Raw genomic sequence first — 27,828 nt, forward strand, 5'->3', positions numbered from 1 at the left:
GACAAAGCCTTCAAAACACTTGTAGAGGCTTTTGACGCAGGGCCAATTATCGAGATTGACAGAGTGAAGTTTCTGATTATTGAAGTGTTGTTGCATCCATTAGGTGCCGCTGAATGGAAAGCAGTCCTCAGAATGCTTGCTCAAGCGCACACTCAGAGAGTCTGACTAGCGCCGCTTGATCTTGAAGCTTTTTCTTTCACGAAGTCACACGCGCTAACCAACTGAGCTGTCGGGGCGGACATTTATCCATAGAATATCTTGCTATCCATTGAACAGTTCTTTATCGCTGTATGAATAGGTTTGTCGAGTGAATATTGTTTAGAACTGTAATCCACAAAATGCAGAGAACCATGTGGGTCACATTGTTTTCAAACTACTGTATTGCATTTGATAAGATTAGTTTATAGTCAATATTTTCAACTAAAGCCAATTTTAATATTCAGCTAACAGAACTCTTTGTGGTATGCCAGAAGTGCAGTTTTATTTTACAAACCTATAAAACAGCAAAGTCTCAGACACTATAATATAACAAGGAAATCCAATCGCTAGATTAAAGTCACCACAAGAAAAAAAAGATCTCTTCTCACTGCCTAGTTCTCTCGCACAATTTATGCACGCTGTTGGACTTGGCATGAATGGCATGGCTGCTGCAACACAGCATCATCCTAGGGATGATGTTGGAATTCAAAGGGTTAAGTGATGCAGTTTCAGCTCTGGATTAAATTTCTAGTTAAAAGGACTTGATCTTGAAAAATTTAATCGACAGTTTAATATCATTTACTAATTAATATCGAAACTATGAATTTTAAACTAAAACTGCATATATATATTACCACAGATCATAAATTATATTAGAACAATTATCACTACATAAAATGAGGCGATCATCTATAGAGGAAGAAGACACTGGGCCATCTGTAGAATCCGCTGATCCAGAAGAGAGAATATTAGCTAGGAGATTGCGAATTCAAAAACGAATTGAACAACAGAAAAGGTAGTCTTGTAGCATAGTTGACTGCATTATATTCATAGATATTTCTTTGTGTGAAAATAAATTTGAAACCATATAGTATACATGTATGGTTAACAAAGTAGGCTATATGGTATTCTTAACCAGTTATGCTATGCATCTGTGACACTTATTTCGATTTCATGGAAAATCATTCTATCAGGTGTTTTGACAAGAAATTACGCGCTTAACACGTTAACAATAATTGCATTGTTTAAAACTACAGTTGATTTTTTACTGTAACGATGTTGGCTATTTGTGGAAGATAAACTCTTTCAAAATGTCTCATTGTAAGCCAGCTTTACAACATTTTTGAAAGTACTGTGACATTAAAATGTATAAATACAGATTTTCGGTTAGTTTGTGCTAAATTGCAAATCCAGATGAACACTGAACAGGTCATGTTTTTATTGTAATGATATATAAAGTATCATTTGGGTCAAATGAAAATAGTTATGAAAGTGGAATGATTTGAATAAGTGGAATTTGCCATTTGAATTTCTAAAATTACAAACGTTGTTTTATTAATTAAAATTATTAAAATTGTCATACTTACAAGCAAAATAAACGGAAGGCCTGGTTAATTTAATCAAAAAATAAGGAGTTCATAATGTAGATATTTAACTCTTGTTCACGTTTCGACAATATAATGCCTTTTTCTTCAGTGCTATAATTGTCATAGCCTACTTCTTCACTGTTTTTTGTGTGTTGTGAAAGGATTGGCTTTTCTAACAGTGCTTGTTTGCAGAGAGGCACTGGGAGAGGATGGCACTGCTAAGAAAGAAACAAGCGATGAAATGGGAACTGGAAAGAAGCAGGTAGAAACTAGTCGAAACCGCTTGGTGAAACTCAAGTCAGATGGCATGGAGTTGGTCACGAACGTTCGAGTTGCTGGTGATGCTAGAGAGATGCAGCATCGCTTGCAAGATGCTGATAGCAAACATGCAAGGTAAAACTAGCACATTTTGCATGCATTCCATGCCTTCGGTTTTTAACCCAACTTTGCTAAATATTGATATTGGCATGTACCTGGAACGTATGCCACCAGAAGAGCTTAGGTCATTCATCCTTATAAAGTGCGTATTGCATGTAATAGATTGTGCCAATCTTTATCCTTGGAATAAGAAAGCTTCTTTAGAAGCTAAATCTTGGTAGTTTCAAGGCTTTGCACCACCAGCACAGGTCCGGTCGTCGAGATTGACAAATGAAGTTTTCGCTTGTTGTTGAAGTATTGTTGCCTGCGAATTAACCCATCCACCAGACGCCCTGAATGGAAAGTTGTCCTTGCAATACGTTGCTCAAATGTGCACTCCAAGAATACAACAAGAGCTGCTTTTTCTTGCCGTTTCTTTGTGTAGGCTACAAAGTTTAATTATTGGGGCAATATTACTACAGCACAGCATTGCATTCGTACAGCAAAAAGTGAAAAATGACAGAGTAAATATTCAACAGGTTATTTTCAAAACTCCACAAAGTTGTATTGTGTTCACACAAAGTCCTGGGTATGACGTTAAACTGCATCCTCAATGTCAGGAGGAGAGGTAGCACCTTACCCCAGGTCTGGGCCCGTTGGCACTGGAACACGTCCCGCTGGTAGTTCTGGACCTCACTTCTGACATTGATGCCCGTGCCAGGCAGGTTGGCGGCGTAGGCGGATGATAGCTACATGCTACAACGGCTACAATGGCAACATCTTTCAAGAAGGAAAACTTAAGTCAAACCCGGGTTGGCCGAACTCGTTAGATGTCGTGCAGAGGCATCCGGTCATCAAGACCACTCCGGTTTTAAATGGAGGTTGGGGGTAAGCAAGGGCATGCTCCCTGTAGAAAAACATGCACCAAAAAAAAATCCTAAATGATAAGTGTCAAAAATGGAATGGCCCCTAGTCCTCGGCAGCCCTTAAATGGGCAGGGGGTGTGAAGAATCTCCGGGTTGTCTGACATGTTAAAAATTCAGGGATACGACTGGGAAGTCTAAATGTAGGAAGTTTGCGTTGTAGAGGTACTGAGGTGAGTGAAGAGCTGAGAATGAGGAAGGTACATGTTTGCTGTTTACAGGAAGTCCGATGGAGGAACAAAGGAGCCAGGTTTTTGGGTGTCAAAGGAAGGAGATACAAGCTGTGGTGGTCGGGCAATGATATTGGGACCGGAGGAGTTGGGATTTTGGTAAAGGAAGAGCTATATGAAAATGTTGTTGAGGTTCGTAGACAGAGTGACAGAGTAATGGCGATAGTGATGGTGGTCGAGAACGTAGTGATGAGAGTAATCTGTGCTTATGCACCACAAAGTGGAAGATCCGATGCAGAAAAAGAAAGGTTTTATGACGAAATGGCCTATGAATGGAGCACAAGAAGTGATCAGGAAATTGTATTGGGTCTTGGGGACTTTAATGGCCACGTTGGCCAACAAATTGATGGGTTTGAAGGTGTTCATGGAGGGTTTGGCGTGGGAGAAAGGAATCGTGATGGAAGGCGACTACTTGAGTTCTGTGATGAAAAGGATCTGTGTGTTGCAAATACCTGGTTTAAGAAAGAGGAAGGAAGAAAAGTGACATTCAGTGCAGGTGGAAATGAAACCGAAATTGACTTTGGGTTGGTATGCAGGAAAAACAGAAAACTGATCAAAGATGTGAAAGCGATACCATGCGAACTTCAGCATAGGTTGGTGGTTATCGATTTGGACAAGAAAGGTCTGAAGAAACCTGTAAATAAAAAAAGGGTGATCAAAAGAAAAGTTTGGAAGTTAGAAGATGCCGACACAAGAGAAAGGTTTAAAAAGAGAGTTAAAAGTCTTGTTCACAACGATGTGACTGATGTATGGGGATCCTTCAAGAATGGAGTTCTGCAAGCTTGCGATGGTTTGTGGGAAAACAAAAGGCAGGATGGATCGAGGAGATACGTGGTGGTGGAATGAAGAGGTGAGGGAAGCAATTGGGGAGAAAAAAGTCGCATACAAGGCTTGGTGCAGAAATAGATCAGAAGAAACTAAGCTCAAGTACAAGCAATTGAAAAATCTGGCAAAGAAAATAGTTGCAAAAGCTATGAAGAAAGAAGCTGAGCAGGAATTGACCAAATTAAAAAACAGTCCTAACGAAGTATATAAGTTTATGAAGGTTATGAAGCGGGATGGGAAAGGTGTAGATGGTGGACGATGTATTAGAGGAAGGGATGGAAAACTTGGTTTCAGTGAGAAAGATCGTGGAAGAATTTGGAAAGAACATATGGAGATGATAATGAACGAGGAAAACGATTGGGATCAAAATGTGGAAGCCGACGTGGTAGCAGGTCCATTAAAGAGAGTTACTCGAGAGGAGGTGACGCAAGCAATAAAGAAAATGAAATCGGGGAAGGCTCCTGGACTATCTGAAGTCACTGTGGAAATGATATGCGCAAGTGGAGAGACAGGATTGAAAGCAATGCAGGAAATCAGTCAACGTGTATTAGATGGAAAAGGAATGCCAAATGAATGGAAGATGAGTGTGGTGATACCCATCTTCAAGGGAAAGGGTGATGTAATGGATTGTGGGTCATATAGGGGAATAAAACTGTTGGAGCATGCAATGAAGGTAGTGGAAAGGGTGCTGGAGAATAGAATAAGATCTGTGGTGAAGCTGGACGAGATGCAGTGTGGATTTATGCCTGGGAAGGGAACGACAGATGCTATTTTTATTTTGAGAAGGTTGCAAGAGGAATATCGAGACAAGGGTAAGAACTTGTACATGTGTTTTGTGGACATGGAAAAGGCGTTTGATAGAGTTCCAAGAAGAGTGATGGCATGGGCAATGAGAAAAAAAGTAATGCCAGAAGCTCTCGTGCAAGCCGTAATGGGTCTTTACGACGGTGCAAGGACGAGAGTTCGCGTTGGATCTGCCCTCTCAGACGAGTTTCGGTGAAGGTGGGTGTACACTAGGGTTCTGTCCTCTCTCCTCTAATCTTTGCCATTGTGATTGATGTAATTACCGAATGTGTAAGAGAAGATTCATTAATGGAAATACTGTACGCCGATGATTTGGTTTTATTGAGTGACACAATGGAAGGTCTGAGAGGGAAATTTGAGAAGTGGAAGGAATCGTTTGAATGTAAAGGTATGCGTGTGAACATCAAAAAGACAAAGGTCGTAATAAGCGGAACGGAAGGGGAAATCACAATGAGCAAAATTGACCCATGTGGCGTCTGCGGAAGAAGAGTGATGGCAAATTCTGTTACATGTACGAAATGCAAGAAATGGGTGCATGGAAGATGTGCAAAGATCAAGAGAGTGACATGCAGATCTGGAGATGGTTTTGAATGTGAAAGATGCAAGAAGATTGAGGAAGGAATGATTGGTCCTGTTGAAAAGCTGAATGACGAAGTTGAATCAGTAAATGCCTTTTGCTATCTAGGAGATAGATTGAATGCCAGTGGTGGTTGTGAAGCGGCAGTGACTGCAAGAGTAAGGTTTGGTTGGGTGAAATTTAGAGAGTGTCGAGAGTTGTCATGTGGTAGAAGATTTCCGTTGAAAATGAGAGGAAGAATTTATACTAGTTGTGTGAGATCTGCAATGCTGTACGGAAGTGAGACATGGTGCTTACGGGAAAACGAATTGGCGATTTTAAGAAGAACTGAGAGAGCGATGCTGAGAGCAATGTGTGGTGTAAAGCTGATGGACAAAAGGAATACCGAAGAACTTCTGAGCTTGCTTGGGTTGAATGAGAGTGTTGATAAGTTGGCGAAAGCGAATGGAGTGAGGTGGTATGGACATGTTTTGAGAAGGGATGAAGATGATGTTTTGAGAAGAGCGCTGGAGTTGCGAGTGGAGGGTCGTAGAAAACAAGGAAGACCAAAGAAAACGTGGAAAAAGCAAGTTGAGGAAGAAAGTAGCAAGGTGGGCTTGACAAGAGAGGACGCGCTAGACAGATCGATGTGGAGGCTAGGGTGATTCAAACGCCCCTTAAAATTTCAAAAACTGCGTGGGACTGCCACAAATTTTTTTATGGTGGAGGCTTGACCTGATATGTATTTTGCCATCAAAATTTTCAAGATTGATTAACTTTTCACACTTGCCCTTTTCGTTTTATCGTTTTCCAAAAATTGTGAAAAACAGTGAAAATACTGTCAATGTTTAAAGTAATATAAAATGAATTTTCTTTCAACCAAAGACTTGTTTTGCACTTTTAATTTCTCAGGAAAAATTTGCTTTACTAGAAACAATTATGTATATGTGCTCTAAATTTTTCAAAAAATTTGAATGAAAACCATAACTTTTTCATTTTTTTGTGATTTAAAAAAATAAAATTGAACCATAAATATCATGTTTAATGGAACATAATATTTTCAACTATCAACACTATGCATTTTTGAACACGAGGTGAGGAGAGGATTAGGTACGTAGTACCTACTCACAGTATATACACTATACAGACATAGTTCAGCCAAATCATACAGTGGTTTTAAATGCACAGTGCACAACACAATAAATGGTGGTTTATGAAGTTTCCATTCTATTCATGCATTTAATGTCCATGTTCTTTCTGATATTTGTTACCAATTGTCGATTTTCTTCAACTACTTGAAGAGAATTTTGGAAATTTTTTTCTTCCCGACAGGATGAAATAAAATCTGTTGCCAACTTCACCCCTTGTTCAGCGGCGTCATTAACAACCATGATATTGTTAGCTCGTTTCTGACAATCTTGGAATGATCTATGTTCCGGCCATTTGTCAGGATCCTCAGATAGAAAGGAAGTGTCTTGTACACCCAGAGCTTGGAAGAAAATCCATGAACCTTCACCAATAAGACAGGATACATCCGATACTGAGCTTGTGAGGGTATCTATCGAGGGGAACAGGGGCTTCCCATATCCCAGACCATGAGGTCTTACATTTTGTTGGTCATTTTTGACCAGAGACAACTTCTTGGTTACAGTGACCTTTTCTTCCACTGTTATTTCTTGACTAAATAAAATGATTGGTGCAAATTCTGTTGTTAAGCTCCATAAGTGGCGTTTCAATGCATTCATCGCGGGCGTTGATGCCTTCGAATCAACTGAATCGTACATCTGAATGTCTTTGAAGAATTTCAAATCATTTATTGGAGCATCGATGGCACTTGGATACTTAAACCAATACTTTGCATAGACAAGCACTCCAAAATTTACAAATCGTTGTAACTTAATCATTCTTTTACTGGTAATTATTTTTTTGTTCAATTTGAGCACCTGGTCTTTTAATAAAACCGTCTTAATTGCATATATCAGTTTTGCCATCCACCTAGCCTTGTGAATGGCACCTGGTCGTGGAAAGGTAAAGTTAACACTGTTTTCTCTTTCACTCAGATACAATTTGGTCAGTTGGATTAATTCATTGTAATCGTCACGAAGTAAATACTTCTTATCCAATGTTTCAAGATCGATGACTGTTGTTTCTTTTAATGTGTTAGCTGCATCATGAATGCAGATGTAGTCATCAATATTCATGGTGAATATTGGCACGGATTTGGATTCAATGAAATGCCAGGAATCTCGAAATTGGACACAAAGTAAACTATTCAGTAACAATAAGTGACTGTGAGACAGATAAAACTGTATTGTATGTTACCTGCATACAGTATTCTGACTTTTTGAAGCAATCTACTTTTACTGCAATTACATTCCACACTAACCCATATAGTGAATGATATTATGGGATTAAAATATTATACACCTGAGTAAAATTATATTAAAACCTGTTTATCACATAATAGAATTTGAGCAAAAGTGAGCATCAGGTCATTTTCAAATGTATTTTACCAAAAATTTACACAGGTTAAACATTTTCAATTGAGTGTTTGTATTTGATAACATTTTTCTGGATAACATAAAGCAAAATCCAGGCTTTTATCTTCACCAAGATTTTATTTCTGAGGCTAGAAACAAGGGGCGTTGAACGTTTTTTGCTTAAAAATATGAAAAAAAGTGAAAATAAGGGCAATTTCAAACACATTTTGCAAAAATATAAATAAGTCAAATATGTGCAATTTATTGTTTATATTTAAAATAACTTTTCTAGACAACATAAAGCCAAATCCAGACTTTTGTCTTCAACAAAATTGTATTTATAAACTTGTAAACTAGGCGAGATAATTGTTTTTTTTGCATTATGGAGCTCTTACTTCAATCGAAAAGAGCAAATGTGAAAATTTAATATTACTCAATAATTTTGATACCAATATTCATTTTAGAGTTAACCTCCATTGTAAAAAAATTTGTGACTATATTTAAAAGGGTCGGGGCGTTTGAATCACCCTAGTGGAGGCAGGGCGTGAAGACGATTGCGGCACTTGGAGATGAATCCGGCCACCCTCGGTAACGGGGACATCACCTGATTAAAACTGGACTACTACTACTACTACGATATACCATATTGATAGTTTGCCACATTTGCCTGATAGTTTGCTTTTTATTTTTGAATTGATTGTAGCAGATTGAGCAACAACATTCTTCAGGTTACAAAACATGTAGCATGTAGCATTTGTTGTTGAGCGTATTAATCTCATATGTTCTGCTTTAGGATTGAAAAATTAGAAGCAGAAGCTAAAACGTCAGCCGAGAAGTTTGAAGAAATCAGCCAACGATGGTCAGCAGCTCGAATGAAAGAAATTCCTCATGACTTGCACGAAATGTTGATGGAGCAAACCCAAGCATGTGATGCTGTAGTCGACGAGAAAAATAAATTGATCTCCACTCTACAATTGGTAAGTATTTATTTTTTTCAATTGTAGAGATCATTAACTTATCATTTACAGTTTGAATTTTATTTAGCTTGATCAAAGCAAACGTAAGTCTTCATGACTTTGTGGTTTTCAATCATTATTTTAACTTGTGTTCGTTTAAAGGAATTGAAACAGAAAGATGACGAATATGTAAAAGACTTGAAAAAGCAATCAGAGGACATTGATTTGATGATTGAAAGAATGGAAGAGCAAGTCAGAAACCTCTCAAAATCGTACAGAGATGAACTTATTCAAATAGAAGTAAATTATTTTTCATCTTGGCTTCTGTTGTCCGATATCAGCTATTAGCTTTTTGTTGAAAAGATTCAAATATAAAAAAAAAACGTCACGTTTTTGATGCACATATCACTGTACAAAACAATTGCAGATATTTTTGTATACTTTAAAATTTTGCAAAAAGTAATCAGTGCCGAGTGAAGACTCACACAGCTCGTGAATGATACAGGATGCTTTTGTTGATGAAAGAAGTGGAGTGCTGAAGAACAACCGCAAGAAGTGGGATTCAACAATGGGCCAGCGAAGAGAACGAGAAGAAGAGTTTCTTCGGATGAGATTCAAAAGAGTGGAGGATCACGAAGGCCAACTGGACTCCTTGAGGACTCATGACACTGAAGAATATAACATGGTCAAAATTAAGCTTGAGACTGATGTCCAGGTGGGTTTTTCTTTAACACTTTAGAAATGATTCAACATTGTGAAGCATCGCACCGGGTTGGACTTTGTACCGAATTGTCCGTGTACGATTCCTTGCTCGGCTACCTTCGCTGTGTTTTTGAGCGAGGAACTTACAGTCTTACACTGTCTATCGATTATGTTTCATTTGTTATTTTTTTATTTGCTTATTTTACTTTTTGATTGGAGTTAGGCAATTGAACAAAATTTTTTAATCAAGCTCAGAAGCTGAATAAAAACTGCATGTAGTAGCCTAAAGTCAAGTTTAAGGTGTGTTTTCTCTAAAATTAGTGTTAAATTTAGTATCAGTGTTAAAAAGAAATTTTTGCATAAGTGTTTTTATTTCCCCTTTAGATCTTGGAACAGCAACTCCAGCAAATGAAGGCAACGTATCAACTTAACCAAGAAAAACTTGAGTACAACTTCCAAGTGTTAAAAAAAAGGGATGAAGAAAATACTATCACAAAGTCTCAACAGAAACGGAAAATAACTCGGTACAAATATGTAATGCTGTGACGTATCGGTCGGAGTGATTTGGCATGACTTGCGTAGCTGAAAGAGTAAGCGTACTTTTTGAAACGTTGCCTACGTTTCTCACTTGAAGAAGTCGTTTCTACAGTGGTTCTTGATCCATGCAGTGACAGTATAGTTTCTCTGGCAGAATAATTTTTTTGCATCATATTCTGCAATGAATCTACATTGTCTGATTGAGCCAGGGTTTCCAGCACTTACTTAAAGTCTTTTTTAGAATGCAGGACGCTCTGAATAGCTTTCGACTCAAGCTGGCAAAGCAGGAACGCCATTATAGTGAGGAAAATCATAATCTCGTTGAAGAATACAAAAGAATTGCTGAGCAACACAAAGAGCTTCATAAAAAGATGAAGTAAGCTTTTAATTTTCATTGTTAAGCTGATGAATTGGCAGAGATAAAAATAACATTTTATTGCGTTTTTAGCAATTCTTATAAAAAGAATTATGTCAAGGCCATTCTTTTAATGATACGCTATGTGCAGAGTGTGTTTTTTTTCTTTTCTATTATAGTCTTTTCTGTTAAGGCACTTCTCGGCTACCGACTGGAAAAAGTTTGAAGACATTTGGCGAATGAATGAAGAAGAAGTTCGAGACCTGGTGGACAGTGTCCTCAAGGCAGACGAAACCATCCACCAACAACAACTGGGTCTACCGTGGCACGCGCCAGACCTGTAAGAAATCCTCATCATTGCCATCGATCAGTGTAAACTTGATAGTCTTGCTTTACCTGATCGTTCACACAATCTTAACATGCGTTGAAATAACGCGTGATTGGAATTCTGCTTTTTACAAAGAAGACATGTAACTTTGTTCAAGCCAATAAAAAAAATCATTTTTAGGCCGTTCTTGAAATCTCATGGACCTCTTGAAGTACAAAGTCTCGACCCAAGACCTAAAGCAACGACATTTGCAAAAGAAGTGCTGGCTGCAAACGAAGCTAATCTGCAAAAGCCTGTGAAAGTGAATGAACCAGAAGAAGAATCAGCTGGACCATCGGTAGGGTCGTACTTAGAAGATCGGAATGGGTAGAAGCATGGCCACCTGGAGATGCGGCCCGATTTGTCACATTTTGCAGATTTTGATTACAGCTACTGCTGGTGCTTGACTGACATTTTTTGAGATGTTCTTACTTTTTGCGGTTTCCTAATGACATAAAACTTTTTTGTTGCCTTGGGGAAGCAGTAGCAAACAAGAAAAAGTAAGTTGAAAAACGCAAAATCAGACTGTTATTGAAAATTAACAGTCTGACTAAAATCTTCAAAATCAAATTTTCTTTGTTTTTCAACATGTGAAGATGTTAAAACCTATTGTGTCATCTGGGGAAAAGAATAATAAAAGCGTAAAAATCTAATTTTTAGAAAATTTTATTTAAACGTTCGCCCAAAGTTAGAAAAACCTGAAAATTTATGCAAAATGTGACAAATCAGGCCGTATCTTTAGGTGGCCATGGTAGAAGAGATAAAGAATAAAATAATCTGAACAGATATGTTGTTAAATATCCGGTTACTTTTAAGTCTGATATCACTAATCTAAATTTAGTTTCGATGATAACTTTTAGTTTCAATTATTTTTGCTTTGCGTTTGTAGTCACTAACTTAATGTTTGTTAGTTGGTATTTCTAATATTTGTTTTCCTCAGCATAGCCATAGATCACTTGTTCGTTGTTCCTTTGACCTGTATCATTAACTTTTTGTGGATATTTGTGTTGAAGCTGTAGTCAAAGTATGTTACAAATATTTGTGATCATAATGTTAAATTTGTATTTCAGGATCCACCACTTTCATTGGGAGCGGTTAAGAAAATTCTGGAAGTTTTATGCGACGAAGCCGGTTTTCTGGTTGAAGAAAAGTTGAACAAGTTGCTGCTGCCACTCCAAAGCAACGAGCGATCACTCATTAAACTTGACGCCATATTCAAGGTGCTTTAGAACTCATTGTGTTTGCAAAGGCAAACGTTGTTTGAGCTGACACGAATTTGCATTTCTTGCACCAGCTTGTTACCATCGTTGTTTATAATGTTAAGCTTTGGAGTCCTACTTTTGATGACGTATAAACAGCTGTTGTTTTTCATTACAGGCGCTTAACATTGAAACCGAAGATGACGTCACGAAATTGTCAACGATGTTCTATCAATATGGGAAAGTTCTGAGCAAATCCGAATCCTGTAATTTGCATAAACGCTATTATATTGATCGTCTTTGTATAGGCAACGATTAGCTACCCACGAAAAGTTTCTATTTCTGTAAAAAAATAAATTTAACCATCGTTGTTAATATATCTAGTCACGGCCGTGGAGTCGTTATCATTTTAGTGTGCACTGTTGCGTAGTCTGGTAGTTTTGAACCGACTGCAAGTTCAAGGTACTGTTTGCAACTTTAATAATTTTACATCACAGCTGCAGCTGTTGAAGGGAACGCAGTGCAGGAACCAATCGCCGAGGAACAGGTTTCTTCAGGTAAGTTTGACACATGACGTGGTACTTTGATACAATCACTTTCAAGAAGATTAATTCTTCGAATGTTCAATTTTATTTAAATTTTAATATAAAACCGCGACTTTGTGGGTAAAGTGTTCGCCTTAAAGTCCGTAAACGTGGTTCGATACCCTGTCGAGTCACACCGAAGTCCTTCATGAAATGGCACTGAATCTAATTCTTATTTAGCACTCAACATTGAGAGAAGAAGTTCAGGATAATAATGTGTTTAGCTTGCTTAGTGCACAGCTGAGCTGTAACCATCTTGTAAATCTAATCTGAAGCAATGGTTCTGAACTACTTTCTTGTTGGCTCCACTGTGAAATCACCAACCAGTTCCTACACCCCATTTAGAATAGCCTGGAAGCAATCATCATTTACAATCCAAAAGAGGGTTAAAATCCAAGTTAATGGCTTTTTACGTTATAAAGCATTACGCTTTCAACTAACCGCAATGATGCAGCATCCACGCACTCCCTCAGAAAAGGTCCTTGTATAAGAACTCTTGCTCATTAACGTAGCTTGGGTACCTAGTTTTTGGAAAAAGTCACGTTGCGTCCTCTCCTGGTTAGGCATACCAAGTAAGTGTGAAACATGATGATTTACCCGCCGAAATTTTGAATTTTAAAACAACCAATGGTCTACGATGGATACAGCGATAGATAATCAAACATTATTACTGCGGTTTACAGACGCGGAAGGCACAACCGGTACGGTGGAAAGCGAAGGTTTAGTTGATCCAAACGACATTCTGACTGTCCTTAAAAAGTTTGTAGAAGAACATATCAAACCATCAAAGTAAGATTTCAAACGTGGTGGTCGTAGTCCCAGACAGCAAATCAACTGATTCAGACGTTAAATCTGCATCTGCAGACGTTTAATTAATGTAAAAAGTGGTTCATTTTCTGTATGGGAGTTGGATACATCGCCAATTATTAGTTTTGACCTAATATTTTTGTTGACGTTGAATTACTGTAAAGTAGGCCTAATATATTTTTTTGTTTATTCAGAGAAAGGTTCAAGTCGGGAGCGACCAACGGCATGTCGGGATCGGCTAATCGAGACACGACATTGGACGCAGCTCATTGGGAAGCAATGGCGAATGTGATCGATGACCGTAAGCTGAAAATGTGGGACGCCATGAGCAACGCTCTCAGCAAATACCAGTGAGTCGTGATGTGCAATCAGGGCCGTTGAGAGGAGAGTTTAGACCCGGTACTAATGAGATCCTCGTGGCCCAAATCAGCCAGTAGCATTTCAAAGAACAACACACGATATCCAATGCATGCAAGGTGGTTTCTTCAAATTCCCGGCCTTTTGGAAAGTCAAGGGTTCAAAAGTACCTCGTCAACGCTACTGGGTGCATTGTGAAGTATTGTATTACGCAGTGACGTTCGGTGGCTTAAACCGTTGGGAAAGCAACTTGGAAATATGCTGCAGCAAGGTAGTAGGCACGAAGGGCGTAACCGTCGAGCGAAGCCCGAAGGCGTGTTGCCAAAGACAACACTTCCAGCGGGGGTCTGGGGGGCCTCCCCCAGAAATTTTTGAAAAACACTTCCAATTTAGTGCGCTCTGAGAGCATTTCCAAAACAAATCAAAAATAAAAATCTGTCAAATTGTGCTTCGTCTATGTCGTGATCATGCATCCATTTAATGTTTAGAAGTCATGAACAATCTTAATTTTAACGTTGCAGGACCAAAATCCTGTGTTAGACATGGAATAATAGTTGTCTAAATATTTAATTCGTCATGAATGTTCATTCTCAGATATTCAGTTAGGCCTACACTACAAAAACTAACACTTAGGCCTAAACATTACAACCGCAAGCAATTTGTACAAAAAACTGGATAAGTTTGCCTCCTGCGTATAAAAGCTTAACGAACTAAATATTGCATCCCCACCTGAACGTTCATTGGCGAAGTAACGTTATATCAACGCTGTAAAAAGGGCAAAGGCATGACTATGAATGCTAGTAGGCTAAAGTACATGGCGAGGAGACATCAAAAAACAGCAACAAACTTTTCGGCATTATGATGCTGTGCTGTGTACCGTGACGAGAGACTATTCTGACGAGTTAGTCTAGCCGCTCTAGCGAATGTACGCATTGACATCACTGGGAAAGCAACTCTAACCATAACACATCTGATTGGCTAAGCAGCTGGTGACGTTTAGCAAAACGAGTAAGGATTGGATAAAACGAAGGCGTTTTTTGACATTTTTGAACCTGGGGAAAGCAACTTTGATAGTTGCTTCCCTGAAGCCTCAGTGGTTGTTTCTGACAGGAGCATTTGCGTTAATTGGCATTTATAGGCAAGACATGCGGTTTGGTGAGGACTTAGACTACTCACAAGCGTTACGAGTAATTCTAGTCACGAATACAGTAATTTTCAAGTTAAAATAGACGTGATAAAAATAATAAGAAGTTAAACCTAGAATTCAGTCATTATATTTTGCATAGTTTTCGCTCAGGTAAGCACTGCTTTCCTTGCTTTCTCTCACCGATCGTCACTGGTATTACGATGGATGCAGTAGTTTGCATCTCATAGATAACCCAAATGAGTCTTCATTCTGTATATCAGCCAAGTTAATTTCAAAATCGCCTGTATCTCATTGTGGGTTTTAGACACTAGCTTTTACAGGGAGGGTGCAGAAGATATTTTTGAGAATCCTCAGGTGTAATAAAAATATCATGTTCTTATTTTATTATTAGATGCGTTTTTTTAGATTGTTTTAAAGGGTCTGAATACTTTTTTACCGGATCGACTTATTTTCTCCAATGTCCTGTTTTCGATTTGGTCTAATTATTCTGCACATAGCTATGGAGAAAAAAATTTTTTTGGGTTAAATCAATTACCATAGCCTGTATTTGCATGAAGCCGACTAGTCAAAGTGAAGTAGGTCTATTTTATTAAGCCACACATTAATCTGCGAATGATTACATCACATGTATTTTCGTTCAGCAAAGTTCTCAATGAAAGGGCCAACAGAATCAAGCAAACCGATGGTCTCCGACAACAAAACGCCGAACTCCGCATGCTTTTGCATCAGTACATTTCTTCCAAGGTAATTCCTGTTGATTTTATTCTACTATATTTCTTCCAGTTTTCTGTTGATTTGCTAATAAAATCTTGGCACGTTATACATAAAAAAATTGTTAAGTTTAAGTAGACTTATGAGAAATTTAACTGTCAGTACAGGTGCTGAGAGCGATGTAGACTACCCTTTATTATAAATGTGTTCACGCGACGGTTCTTTTATTTTAGGAAACATAAGTTTAGTTTATTGCGAGAAAACTGAACAACCATTGGGCTTCTCTCTTGCAGCAACTTGACTAGGCGTGTAGTTGTTCTGTAATACGTCAAATAGCCTGTGACGTCATATATTAACCGCCATTGCCTTTTCTCAGGTCAATCAAGAACTAGAAATTCCTCCAACAAGAATCCTACAATTGGAGTACAACTGATTTTCAATTTCCTTATAACTTTTTCAATGCTGTGTTCTGTATGACTTTTATTGTAATAAAGATTCGTGTAGAACTGTAGATCAATTCGTTTGTCAAATAAGTGAATATATCGCCAACAGCTATTAGATATCTCAGAGCGGCATTCTGAATGAATCCTATTGACTGCTTAAGTATTACCAGAAGACCAATGAGTGAAAGATTTAAAGTGATCAAACAAGAGCAGTGCACACAAAATAAAACCCGCAAATGACAATACAATAACACTATTGTTCGTTACAAGATACGACTTTATTACGTTGAACAGCAACACATACAAACTCTAGGCTCGAAGTTTTGCATCTGATTAACTACTTTGAACGCATTGATTCTTCACATGCAAAGGTTGCAAATCATAGCTTTCCCTTCATGGTACTAACACATGTGTTCAGTAGACAATATAAATCCTGGAAACTGTCTCCCCAAGAGTTGGCGTAGTGATTAAAAAGTTCGCTTTTTGTATGGAATACCTGAGTTCAACCATCATTATTAGCATCGATTATTAGCTACCATTCTGCACCCAGCAGTTGAATAGTTTCGTTTTTGGAGATAAAAATAAAACACGATGAAAAGAAAGTTGCCACGCTGTGATAATAGGCTAAGGTACTGACCTTGTCAGAACCTCCCCGCTAACAGAAACGTTACCCAAAAGTTCGAAAAGGACACTGGGTAATGGACATTGGGCCTGGGGTTAACTTTTCAACCACTTTTAATAGTGAAGTGCAATACAGTATACACGAAAAACAGTAAATAGTCGAAAGATAGAAGAAATAAAAATCATACAATAAGCTTTAAAAAGAAATACGTCATTTCCGAATACGATCATAGCTCATATTCAAACAAAACTCCTTTAAAACTTTATAGCCTACAACAACAGTAAAATTACAAACCAGACTGAAAGCGATGCTTCGGTAAAACACGGTGGCATAAACAGTAAACACAGTAGGCCTATAAAACATTCACGCTTTATTGACGAAAGCTCAAAACATTGAGATGTTTCACGCCTGTTGGGCTGGTTCCTGGACTAAATTAAACGGGTTCTTGGGGGGAACCGTCGTCACCATTTTGGACATCGGCCCACGTTTCGCCCATGGAGATGTGTTCGGAGGTGTTGGCATTCTCCTGCACAAAGCAAAGTAAAAACTGTTGAAATACAAAATTCCGTATCGGTGTCACATCTCCACAGAACATTCCTTGAAAGGATGAATTATTAAAAAAAACTACTTCAAAAATTTATTTCTAGATAATTAATATTTTCAGAGTCTTTGCAACATTAAAACAAAATAGATCACTAAGGTTCGCAGTTTCAAATTTTCGCTACTATTTAAAGTGCTGATTTAGAAAGCTTTAGCTCAGGGTTTCCCAAACTGTGGTCCGCGGACCATTGGTGGTCCGTGGCGATATGACAAGAAATTAAAAAGTCACACATATATGTTGTACAGTACTTACCCTTGTCATAAATAATTGCCGCAGGTCTTTACAACTTAAATGATTTCGAAAGCTTTTGCTATCTAGTATCGTAAATCTTACTTTTTGCACCTTCGTTGCAGTTAAAAAATTATGTACAAAAAATTAGTGGTGCGTAGCCCAAAAAATTTAAAAAATAGTGGTCCGTGGCCCAAAAAAGTTTGGGAAACTCTGCTCTAGCTAATGAATTTGGTGGAATAGAGAGCTGTTCTAGAAGAAAGACGAACGTTGCTGAACTACGCACACTGAAACTGACCTATGCACATAAGCAGTTGAAGGAGGTTGTGGAGCAGGATGCATGCTGTGAGCCGTGTGTGTCCCAGTCCAATGCACGCAGCCTTTATAATGAGGGATATTCGGACGACTGAATACACAAAAATAAAGTTAGTTAGTACACGGTTTCTGTCCTTTCCCGTATTGCGAGGGTTGGACGTCAGTAAACTTCGATCCGGCTTGATTGCGGCTTTCCAACGTAAATATATTATTGTACAACATAATTTGACAATGCCTGAAATCCGTGGCTTAACATTTAAGAACATAGTTGGTTGGATAAAAGGAGGTAGGCCAATGTAGCCTAATACACAACTATGGTAGGCTACGCGCCTACGCTTATTATTATTATTGGTTAAACTTCATGGAAAATTTGAAGCGAGCTAACTTGCATTATTCAGTCACACGGCTACAGTGGCTGCTTTTAAAAAACTTTGAAACATGAAAAATCCGCTAAGAATCACCTTTGTACAAAGCCATGAATCACGCAAATTTGTAAGAGTGCATAACCAGTAATATAACCATGTAAACAACACTACAATAACTAATGAACATTTGCACAAGTAAACGAGCTCTCACTGCGCTGTGTCGGTATATCTCGGTTTAGGGGTTCGCAACGCCGTCAATGGCCGATATTCTTCATCGGGATGGTCTTTGTCTTCGAAGTTGTACGCACCGATTGAGCCTCTGAGAATGTATACACAAGTATACACGTCATTGGACAATGGACATCCATTCAAAAAGCTCTCTGAGCTACTTAGCTCTCAGAGTAACCTACATGTAACCCTAGTGGCACGCACAAAGAGAGCTTGGGGTTTATTATTTTTTCGAAAATTATATAGAAGAAACAGGTGAAGAATGAGACAGACCAAGTCGGACTAAAGGAAGACGATGAAATGGACAGAACGAGACGGAAAATAAGAGTGAAGGCAATCGCTGCAATAAAAGAATCGGCCACCCCCAATAGTGGGGACAAAACCGAATTTGGATGCTGATGATTGGATTATAATATTATATATATTTTTTTAATATACCGCTTCATCGGTATTGACAAAAATGAGTCTTTACATGGAAAATAGCCAAAGCAAAGAATATAAATCGGCTTTTTAAAACTCTCTGTGGTACGCTACCGTAACTGCATGAGTGCATGCTACTAACAGTTGACAAATCGACATTTTAATCGACTTGTTTTTGTGAGAGTAATCACAGCAAACTGAATAGTGAACTATTTCTACTTACTCGTAACAAGGAATGTGTCCGCCTTTTCGGTAATGACTTGTGCTGGAAAATGTAGAAAATATCAACAAATGATTTTCATATATTTTACAAAAATTTAAATCAGAAAGTGATTGGGCAGCAAAAGGGCAGGCGGGCGAAATCTGGAGTCGACTGTTTTTAATGACCAAAGAGAAACCTCAAAGGAAGGGTATATTAGTGCCATAAAAGCATATTTTTGGGGAGAGTGCCCATAGCTATATACGTCCCTGTTATATCCTTGACGTGAAATAAAGTGGACTGGTATGTCCATTACAAAAATAAAAGTTAGCAAAAAACTAACAAACTTACTATCTATATGGACGCTTTCCATGACCCTTTTCTCTACTTTGAAACCAATCCCACGACCGACCAAACGTCTGCATGAGTAACAAAAGGTAAAGATGGATCCATACTCAGCTAATGAACATCGAGGAATAAAATTACAAGATCCCATTGCGCTCCACTTTCGACAACAATGAGAGAAAGATGGCCAGTTCCTTTCTCTCAGCCAGCTTTGCTTCAGAAATTACGCTTTCTCAATTTTTAATATATCCTCGATAGAGGTGGATAATGTTTCAAACAATCCTGGATTGCATGATCAGAGCGCCTTATCTGATGGGAAATTTCATGCAGTAACGTAAAACAAGCAACGAAAATAGACTATATTCACAGAATGTAAGCGATTATTCCACAAAGCTTACGCTATTGCTACAAGAGATAATAAAAACGTGAAACCAAACGAATTGGCATAAAACTCTCATGTGGTATGACTATAACATCTCACGGGCCTACTAGCCTAAATACATACTATCTCAAAAATGTGACTTGATGGAACTGTCTTTAACTGTCCTCACCAAAGTGAACTGTTTTGAACTGCCTCAGTGTTTTCCTCTCTTCAATATAACCTCAATCCTGTTCTGTAGGGTCTTTATGTAGTGCAATATCTACCTAAAAGTAACTGTTAAACCAAGGCTTTGATAAGAGGCTTTGAAAGATATCTGCTAATAATACAGTGATATCAACTCACTTTTCTATAAATTGCAATGGCTTCTGTTTAAACAGACATTCAAAAACGCTGCATATAGTACTGCTGCATATTGTACCATTAGGCAACCATCCAAATATTACTTTTCTATTGTGGGCTACTGTGTTAATAGTTCAACGAAATTGGCGGTTAAACGTGAAAATACCATCAAAGATTTCAAGTACGGTACTAAGTTATGTAAGGATACTTTCTCAAAGATTTGAATTGTTTCCAATTACTGCATTAGGATTTCTGAACAAAAATATCAAATAATTCCCTCGACTTACCTGACAAATATCAGACGTAGACTCGTAGCGTTTAGCCCAAGTTGTAAGCCTCTGCGAGATAGGATCAGCTGCTACTTCCAAAGTACTCTGGCAAGGTTTCAGCTTTGGCGGCAACATGCCATCCCAATCAACCGCGTTATAGTTTCTTTAAAAAAAAACATTTGTTGTAAAAATAACCTTGTTGGCTGCAGTAGGACCCAAATGAAAACTATGAATGTATCATACAGGATTATTCGACGTAACGTGTAGAATTCCAAGGATTTCGGTACTTTATATTACCATTTTTAATTTTTTTATCAGATCATTGTTGTACTGACATTTACGTCAAAATTCTTTGTTTTTACTTGCGACGAGAAAGATTTTTTACACCATGCGAAATACAAGACAATACAAAATTTCTTAAAATTCAAAACCTACATTGTTTTGGCAATTAACCGAACCACAAATCATACCTTGACAAGGATAGGCTACTACGCTATTATTCATACAGTTAGGTAACTTATAAAGCATGCTACAAATCGGTAATCAGTAAACTGACTGTTGAGTCATGCTTGTAAACATAAAACTCTTTGCTGCTTCATCTCTCCAGTTTTCTGGTTTAAACGTGAAAGTTCCAACCAATAAATTTTCTGGAACCTTCAATTGCTTTGGAATTACTTTGCTAGGGCTAGTCCAGCCTCCACACTCAGCTCGCAGTTTTATGTCGGATACCTTCAAAATATAAAAATTACATGTTTTTGTCTTATTTTGGATGGAAGTGGTAATTTATGCAAAAAAAAATGTTTGTGTGTGTGGTACGTGTAGCTCATAGTCATATTCTGTGCATTTTGACAGAAAAAAGCAATGAAAAATTTAAAAAAGTTCTTTTTGTTCGCCCCGATAGCTCAATTGGTTAGCGCGTCACTTCTGGAACGAAGAAGCTTCAAGATCAAGGGCCGCTGGTTCGACTCTCGGGGTGTGCGCTTGAGCAACGCACGTTAAGGACTGCTCTCCATTCAGCGGCATCTAATGGATGGAATAATTCCCTGGCAACAAGACTTCAACAATCGGAAACTTCACTCTGTCAATCTCGGTGACCGGGCCTGCGTCAGTGATTCAAAGCCTCTACAAGTATGCGAAACTGCCAGGATTAAGCTCTGCAAGAAGCTTTCCCAGTCCGAGGATAAAGATTCAATCAATCAATCAATCAATCCTTTTATTATTACCAAAGTAATGGTTTAGTAAAATAGTTTAAGGATGCAGTAGTCTGCACAGTCTGAAACAAAATTGCTGTCGTGCACATTACTTTAATGAATAAACATTAGCTACTATAACTTTGAAACAATCGCTGCTGAATCATAATGTTATGAAGTCACTCGCTCACTTTTCGAGCAGAGTACGTTGCACCACGTTCGTCTGGTTTCATCTCTTCCACCATGGGTGCTTTAGGTGGGGTTTGCGGTCTTCCACTATTGGGAGGCTTGGTCTTAGGCGTGCTCAGTTGAATTTTGTCACTACTTTGCACCATACTTGGAATACTGCAATACAAGAAAGCGTGAAGGTTATTTTACATAGCTCAAGTGTAATATATGACAATATAAAAACTATATTTACTTATGATACATAAGCAATGACAGTTTTCTTGCAATGGAATCATTGTAATATATATACTAGAATCAAAATCCATTAAATAAAGACATGCCGGTTTTAGTACGTTTTATTGGGAATTAAACAACAATTTCGCCCTTTTGATAAATTTGTCCAACTCTGCCGTTAAAAAAATCAAACTAAACTGCTTGGTAGTTTAAACATGTTATAATGACATGCAGTGGAGTTTATTATTAAACGGTTATTTCAGACCTTGCAATCCATAAAGCGAAAAAAACAATTCAACAATAAATTCACTAGCATGCAACATGTACTATAAAACATATGCAAGCAGAAACAAGTAGACACATTAGGCATGTACGTTCAAAATAAAGTTACACGAGATATATTGTTTGTTTGTAGTGTTCATGAAATGCTGATAGTAAGAAAGAATATGATTTCATGAGTGAAGAAATTAAACTATTAGCTGAAATTTCGCAGTGTTTGGTAAATGTAAAGAGAGCTTGTCTTATCAGGACCTCAAATGTAGTTATGCGACAACAGATTTAAAGCTTACTAATATTGATGTGATGATGTAGTCCATAGAAAATACGAAATGAATCGTTGTACAACTTTCAAAGACGATGAAAACTAGAACACAAAAATTTACTCCATAGTTGGCTTCTTATAAACTTAGTCACACTTAGGGGTGTTCAATTTCGATAATTTGAATATTCGAAATTCAATTTATTTTCGATTTCCGAATTTCGACTTCGAATATCACAACTATTCACCACACTGCAAAATGTGATTTTATTGAAAGAAACGCTTTAAAAATTCGCTAGAAAACACGAAAAAAACGCCATGAAAATTTGCGAAAAAAGAACACAAAATAATGTCTACAGCTCCAGGCCCATGTTGGTGTTTAAGAACACAAGCTGATCGACATGGTCACCCGTCAGTCGGGATCTCAGCTTCGTGACGGTCAGGCCAGCTTTTGAAAACGATCGCTCCGCTGGAGCCGAGGTCGCTGGGATCACAAAAACCTTCTCGGCTAGCTTTTTCAGCAGCGGTAGCTCGCCTTCGTTTGCTTTCCACCAGGAAAGCGGATCAGCTTGCCCAGAAGCAAGCTTCTGCTTCATAAAATAGGAAATCTCGTTTGAGATTGAGCTGATTTCATCATCACTGTTGTTGGAGTCTTCCGTCTGGACCCTGCCCATGGAGAAGAGTTCCGTCAGAGTGGTCTGGCGTTTTCGCTCATTGCCTGATGGCGTCGCCTGTGTTGGCTCAACGTCGGGGCTATCGGAATCGGAAGAACTGACACCTCCCGTTGGCTGTACGCGCGTGGAAGACAACGACGTTGCGCACGACTTTCCTCAACGCACGTGTGCAGGACTGGCCGTTGGACCCGCGAGAGCGTGTGATAGTCACGTGATCGACGATGCGTATGCGTCGAAGTCTTTTTTCGCTTGCAAAATGCGACAAGACAGATTTCGCGTCACTCCCGTTGCTTTCAACCGCGTTCAGCCGAAAGGGCGGCTATAATTTCGAATATTTCCGATACGAAAACGAATTTCGAATATCACCTGAATCGAAATCGAAAATCGAAATTGAACACCCCTAGTCACACTCTAGTGATACCACAAAGTTAATTACTTCTTTCTTCCGGTGCCTAAGTCTTTATCCGCCCCAGCGCTAATAAATCCTGAGGCTGGGTCTACAATAGGATGGTTATCACGATGAGGTGCAAGCGAATATCCAAAATGTGGAGCTTGAGAATGCAGGTTCCATTTGATAAAAGAAGAACTGTCCTTCAATCTTCCCTGAACAAAAGAAGCTTTATATACTTTTCACATATGTACAAAAACAAAAGTTATTTTTAAGTTTCGAAGTGAAACTCATTTTTAAGCTATAGAGTACTGTTAAAAATCACCCAAAAACAAAACTATTTTTTATTGACGGTCTGATGGAATATTTATACTCAAACTGATTTGTTTACTCAAACCTGTTTACAAGCTTAAACTAGATTGTTTAGTTTCACATATGTGTAGTGTAGAAGCTTTCAACCACTGATCTAGGCCCATTCACCGAGCTTTACAGAGTAAAGTTTCTCCATGTTGTTAAAGGGCTGGTGTCTGTAAAACCATTCCACCTACTTGACGCCACAGAATGGAGAACTGGTCTTCACAACTTCCTTTACAACTTTTTATGTAGATGTCAATCTTCAAAAAATTGTTTCATGAATACTCTCTGCAATTCTGACGCTCTTGTCAAATCGTCGTATTTCAATGGTGCCATTTGAGGTTTACTTGTTGACAATTCTCCACAACAGCATTATCTGTTAATTTGATTATTGTAATTCTTACTTGTAAAAAAATAATACAAAAACAACAATACAAGTAAGAATCACAATAATTAAATTAACAGATAATGCTGTTGTGGAGTGAGCAACACACTATTATTTTTTTTTACATCTGACCAGTAGCTCCATATTTACTACCAAACTTGTAAAAAAATAATACAAAAACAACAATACAAGTTTGGTAGTAAATATGGACCTACTGGTCAGATCTAAAAAAATAATAATAATAGTGTGTTGCTCAAGTACATGTACCGGTACTCTTAGAGTCAAACCACCATTGACAGATCTTGTCGCTTCTTAACATCATTTGTTAGTCTAATTATATAATACATCATAATTATAGGGTACTACAAGACTAATAAAATCTGTTTAAAAATCCCAGGATAAAATTTTTTTGCTTTTTTTAACCCCTCTTTCCTTTATCTAAATATGACATTTTTTGTGAATAAACATGTGATTCTGATACTCCCCTTTTCAATGGTGTAGTGATGTTTAGGTAGCCCTGTACAAGACAAATCGATATCCAGATTTTTCAATAAACTACGGCAAAATAAATTAGTGTGATATCACAAAGACTACAAACACAAACTGCTAATATTTACAAGCTTAGCCAGTAGTCCAAGCTATATTAACGTATTTGTTTGTATGGGGAAAAAAATAATGTGTTATAAGCAAACAGAGTAGGCTACAGAGTTTGGGTTTCAATATAAAACTTTGATTTGAACATTGTGTGTAGTAAAATCAGACGCTTAGAATCAGATAATAAAATGAATTTAAAAAGAATTATTGGTGACAAAAAATCTAGTTATAAAGTATAGGCTAGCTGAATCTAACTCTTCAAGATTTAGCATTACAAGTGCACATTTACTGGTAGCCTAATTACCTGAAAGCTCGGGTAATCATAGTTTCCTTCCGGGCCTTTTATACTTGGAAATTTTGTGTGACGTAAAGCACGATGAAACTCAATTTCTTCAGCAAAGTTGCCACGTGCATTTGAATCTGTTTTCAAAATCTCTCCCATATCCGGGTGAGGATGAAGTGCAGTTTCTGCCATGTTTTTAATGAATATTTATCTAGTCTAATTGATTGATTAAGTATAAAATTTCTGGTGAAATTTACTTATACAAATTAATAAATCCAAAATGAATGAAATAAAACTATCAATGAAAAACTACCCAGTATTTATCTAAATTGCCCAATGAATTGGTGAAGTAACATATGCAGATTTCACTTTTAAGCAAAGAAGGTTATGTAAACTTGGCCTTTTAGGTTATTTTGAACACGTTTAAAAAGTGTTTCTGTGTTTGCACCAAAAGCCGGACCAAAAGTGTTATAAATTTCACTGTGACCTTTGTGTGTAGACAAAATAGTGCATAGTAAGATATTTATAGTAAAAAGTAATTAAAAAAATAGCACATTAAGCCTGCATAAGCCTTTGTTTTGAGGCCAATACCTTCAAACCAGGGATGCCAGGGACAAATTTCCAATAAACTTATATTGTGTGTTCAAAAAAACCCAGATGAGGCAAAAAACCCAGGTCCAGAAAAGATATAGTAAAGTGATTAAAAGTACCTGCATGCAGTGGCATAGCCAGGAATTTTGAGAGGAGGGGTTTTGACGGCGTGTTCGCCTAAGACGACACCCAGCGGCGGCGGGTCTGGGGGGCCTCCCCAGAAAATTTTGAAAAATTACTTTGAATTTGGTGCATTCTGAGAGCGTTTTCAACAAAAATGTGGGTATGAATATTCCTGTAAAATGGTGCTGTCCGGTGGCATAACAAAAGGATAAGATCATGTTTTCTTCGGCATTTTTCGAAAATAAAGCTAAGTCTCTATGTTTTCTTATTGCTAATTCCTGGCTGAGATGTTTGAATGTTTGGTATTGACAAAACTAGCTCTTTTAATGCACTTTCGTTTAAAATTAAACTTGTTTTCTTATTGCTAATTCCTGGCTGAGATGTTTGAATGTTTGGTATTGACAAAACTAGCTCTTTTAATGCACTTTCGTTTAAAATTAGGCAAACTTTGTATTAGACTGAAAGCATCATTCTCAAGCATAGAGACTGAAACCATCATTCTCAATATCGTGACGTCACACGCATGCCAAAGGAGGGGGTTGTAACCCCCAACCCCCCTCCCCCCCTTGGCTACGCCACTGCCTGCATGTGCTTTTAACACCACTTTATATCATTACACAGAAGCCTCAGAAAGCTGCAGATAGGCCTAGTAACACGTGTATAGGCTATAATTAGGCTAGCCTATACAAATATACATGTTGGTAGTTATTATGGCATATAACTATATACAAAAACAAATGGTGTTCCTGTTCCAACAGGGCCATTGTTCGTCCACCAAGGTGCACAGCTGACATGTTCCTATGATTTTCAGCATTGCTTGGATCTATTTCTCCTAATTTTTTGTACATGATGAAATCTTCTCTGATGAAGAGACTCAAAATATTTCTATATTCTGTAGAAACCATAAAATACAACTTGTGCAGACGAAAATGCTCACAATCGAATTCCAGGTTGACACTAATATTTACCTTTTTAAGAACATATTGCAAAAAACGAGCATATGCTTTGTTCCACGATTAACAAGTGCTGAGTGCATCATAAATCCGTTTTGCACCATCAACCTTGTCAGTCTTACATTGAGACTGAAAATATAAAACCAGCGCTTCCCACTGCTCTCATATGCTGCTGATTACCGCACCTGTTCTCGAGAAAGCCATCATGTTTGTGCTAGTTTTGGAATTTATGTTGAGCTGCATGAGCAACTTTTTGAATCAAAGAAAAGTTACAAACCGAAAAACTTAGATTTACCCAAATTTGAAAAAAAAACTTAAAACCCAGATGTGGTTAAAAAAACCCAGATCTAGGTGGAAAAACCTAGCGCTAGCACCCTTGCTTCAAGCTAACACTTTCTGAAACAGCCCCAGTGAAAGCGCGCTCGCGCTTCTGTAACCATAACGACGTCACAATTTAGTGTTCTCTTTTTTGCTGAGCATTTGAAGGCTGAGAAGGGGAGTTAAATAGATTAGCAAAAAACAAATATTTCAACTTTTAATGGAAGTTATTTTCACATTACGTTTTCACCTGAGGTGAAGATGTAATCTATGTTATCTGCAATAATTAAAAATATTTAAGATTTAAGCAAGAAGAACCCTTCTACCTAGCTAGACAAAGATCATAGCTGCATAAAGGTCCTAATGAAAAGGAAATGCTGTGTGGTGCACTGATTAAATTTCACCTCATTATCCGTCGTGTTGATACATTTTTGAACCTTTAAATTGAAAAATTTGAATTTAATTGATTTTCACTTGTTTTTTAATTTACCTGGCGACATGTTGAACCAACACAGTGATTGGCCATTGTTTAATTTATAAATGCAAGCCAGAACTTCCCAAGCACAAGGCAGTCGCTGATCGAGCAATGGTTTAAACAACCTTCTTCTCCAAGACAGTGTTGAGTGGAATGTGATTTTTAGACTCCTACTCCATGAAACTAGACTTCTCCAATCCGGCTTCGAAAATTTTTATCATTTTAGACCAGGCGCGGATCTAGGAGTTTTTTTCGGGGGGGGCCAGAAAATTTGAAAATCAATTAAACAGAAAGAAAAAGATAAAACAGATATTAACAATGATACTACGACAGTAGCGTAGC

The 27,828-nt window shown here is 37.8% G+C and overlaps 2 protein-coding genes across 4 annotated transcripts; one reads left to right on the forward strand and one right to left on the reverse strand.

The window, feature by feature from the left end:
* Positions 1–838: 838 nt before the first annotated feature.
* Positions 839–15,959, forward strand: LOC145778208 (dynein regulatory complex protein 1-like). 2 transcript variants are annotated; one of them, XM_082589662.1, is made up of 16 exons: positions 839–994; positions 1,758–1,958; positions 8,534–8,717; positions 8,859–8,996; positions 9,202–9,411; positions 9,783–9,922; positions 10,177–10,311; positions 10,484–10,630; positions 10,799–10,955; positions 11,728–11,877; positions 12,035–12,122; positions 12,354–12,413; positions 13,124–13,229; positions 13,442–13,597; positions 15,393–15,495; positions 15,839–15,959. In XM_082589662.1, exons 1-16 carry the CDS (start codon positions 876–878, stop codon positions 15,893–15,895), a joined length of 2,151 nt encoding a protein of 716 aa, XP_082445788.1. In that variant the 5' UTR covers positions 839–875; the 3' UTR covers positions 15,896–15,959. The 2 variants fall into 2 exon arrangements, with proteins under 2 accessions (XP_082445788.1, XP_082445789.1); XM_082589663.1 differs by lacking the exons at positions 839–994; positions 1,758–1,958 and adding an exon at positions 5,745–5,871.
* LOC145778209 (protein SPMIP7-like) lies at positions 15,949–26,827 on the reverse strand. 2 transcript variants are annotated; one of them, XM_082589666.1, is made up of 11 exons: positions 26,709–26,827; positions 25,048–25,211; positions 23,459–23,625; positions 21,600–21,753; positions 20,775–20,947; positions 20,237–20,381; positions 19,235–19,302; positions 18,908–18,949; positions 18,248–18,355; positions 17,655–17,762; positions 15,949–17,053 (listed from the first exon to the last, which is right to left on the reverse strand). In XM_082589666.1, exons 2-11 carry the CDS (start codon positions 25,183–25,185, stop codon positions 16,930–16,932), a joined length of 1,227 nt encoding a protein of 408 aa, XP_082445792.1. In that variant the 5' UTR covers positions 25,186–25,211; positions 26,709–26,827; the 3' UTR covers positions 15,949–16,929. The 2 variants fall into 2 exon arrangements, with proteins under 2 accessions (XP_082445792.1, XP_082445791.1); XM_082589665.1 differs by lacking the exon at positions 26,709–26,827 and having other exon boundaries at positions 25,048–25,264.
* Between the last annotated feature and the right edge of the window lie 1,001 nt (positions 26,828–27,828).

Source organism: Aplidium turbinatum, chromosome 10, assembly GCF_918807975.1.
Source record: "Aplidium turbinatum chromosome 10, kaAplTurb1.1, whole genome shotgun sequence".
Classification (NCBI taxonomy): Eukaryota; Metazoa; Chordata; class Ascidiacea; order Aplousobranchia; family Polyclinidae; genus Aplidium; species Aplidium turbinatum.

Coding starts and splice junctions, on each gene's coding strand:
- LOC145778209 (XM_082589665.1), bottom strand. CDS start 25,218: ATGGCAGAAACTGCACTTCATCCTCACCCGGATATGGGAGAGATTTTG. Junction 20,382..20,774: donor TTTACAAGCATGACTCAACA/GTCAGTTTACTG, acceptor TTTTTTTTAAAG/AAACTATAACGCGGTTGATT. Junction 19,303..20,236: donor CTACGTCTGATATTTGTCAG/GTAAGTCGAGGG, acceptor TTACTCATGCAG/ACGTTTGGTCGGTCGTGGGA.
- LOC145778208 (XM_082589662.1), top strand. CDS start 876: ATGAGGCGATCATCTATAGAGGAAGAAGACACTGGGCCATCTGTAGAA. Junction 8,718..8,858: donor TGATCTCCACTCTACAATTG/GTAAGTATTTAT, acceptor GTTCGTTTAAAG/GAATTGAAACAGAAAGATGA. Junction 15,496..15,838: donor ATCAGTACATTTCTTCCAAG/GTAATTCCTGTT, acceptor GCCTTTTCTCAG/GTCAATCAAGAACTAGAAAT.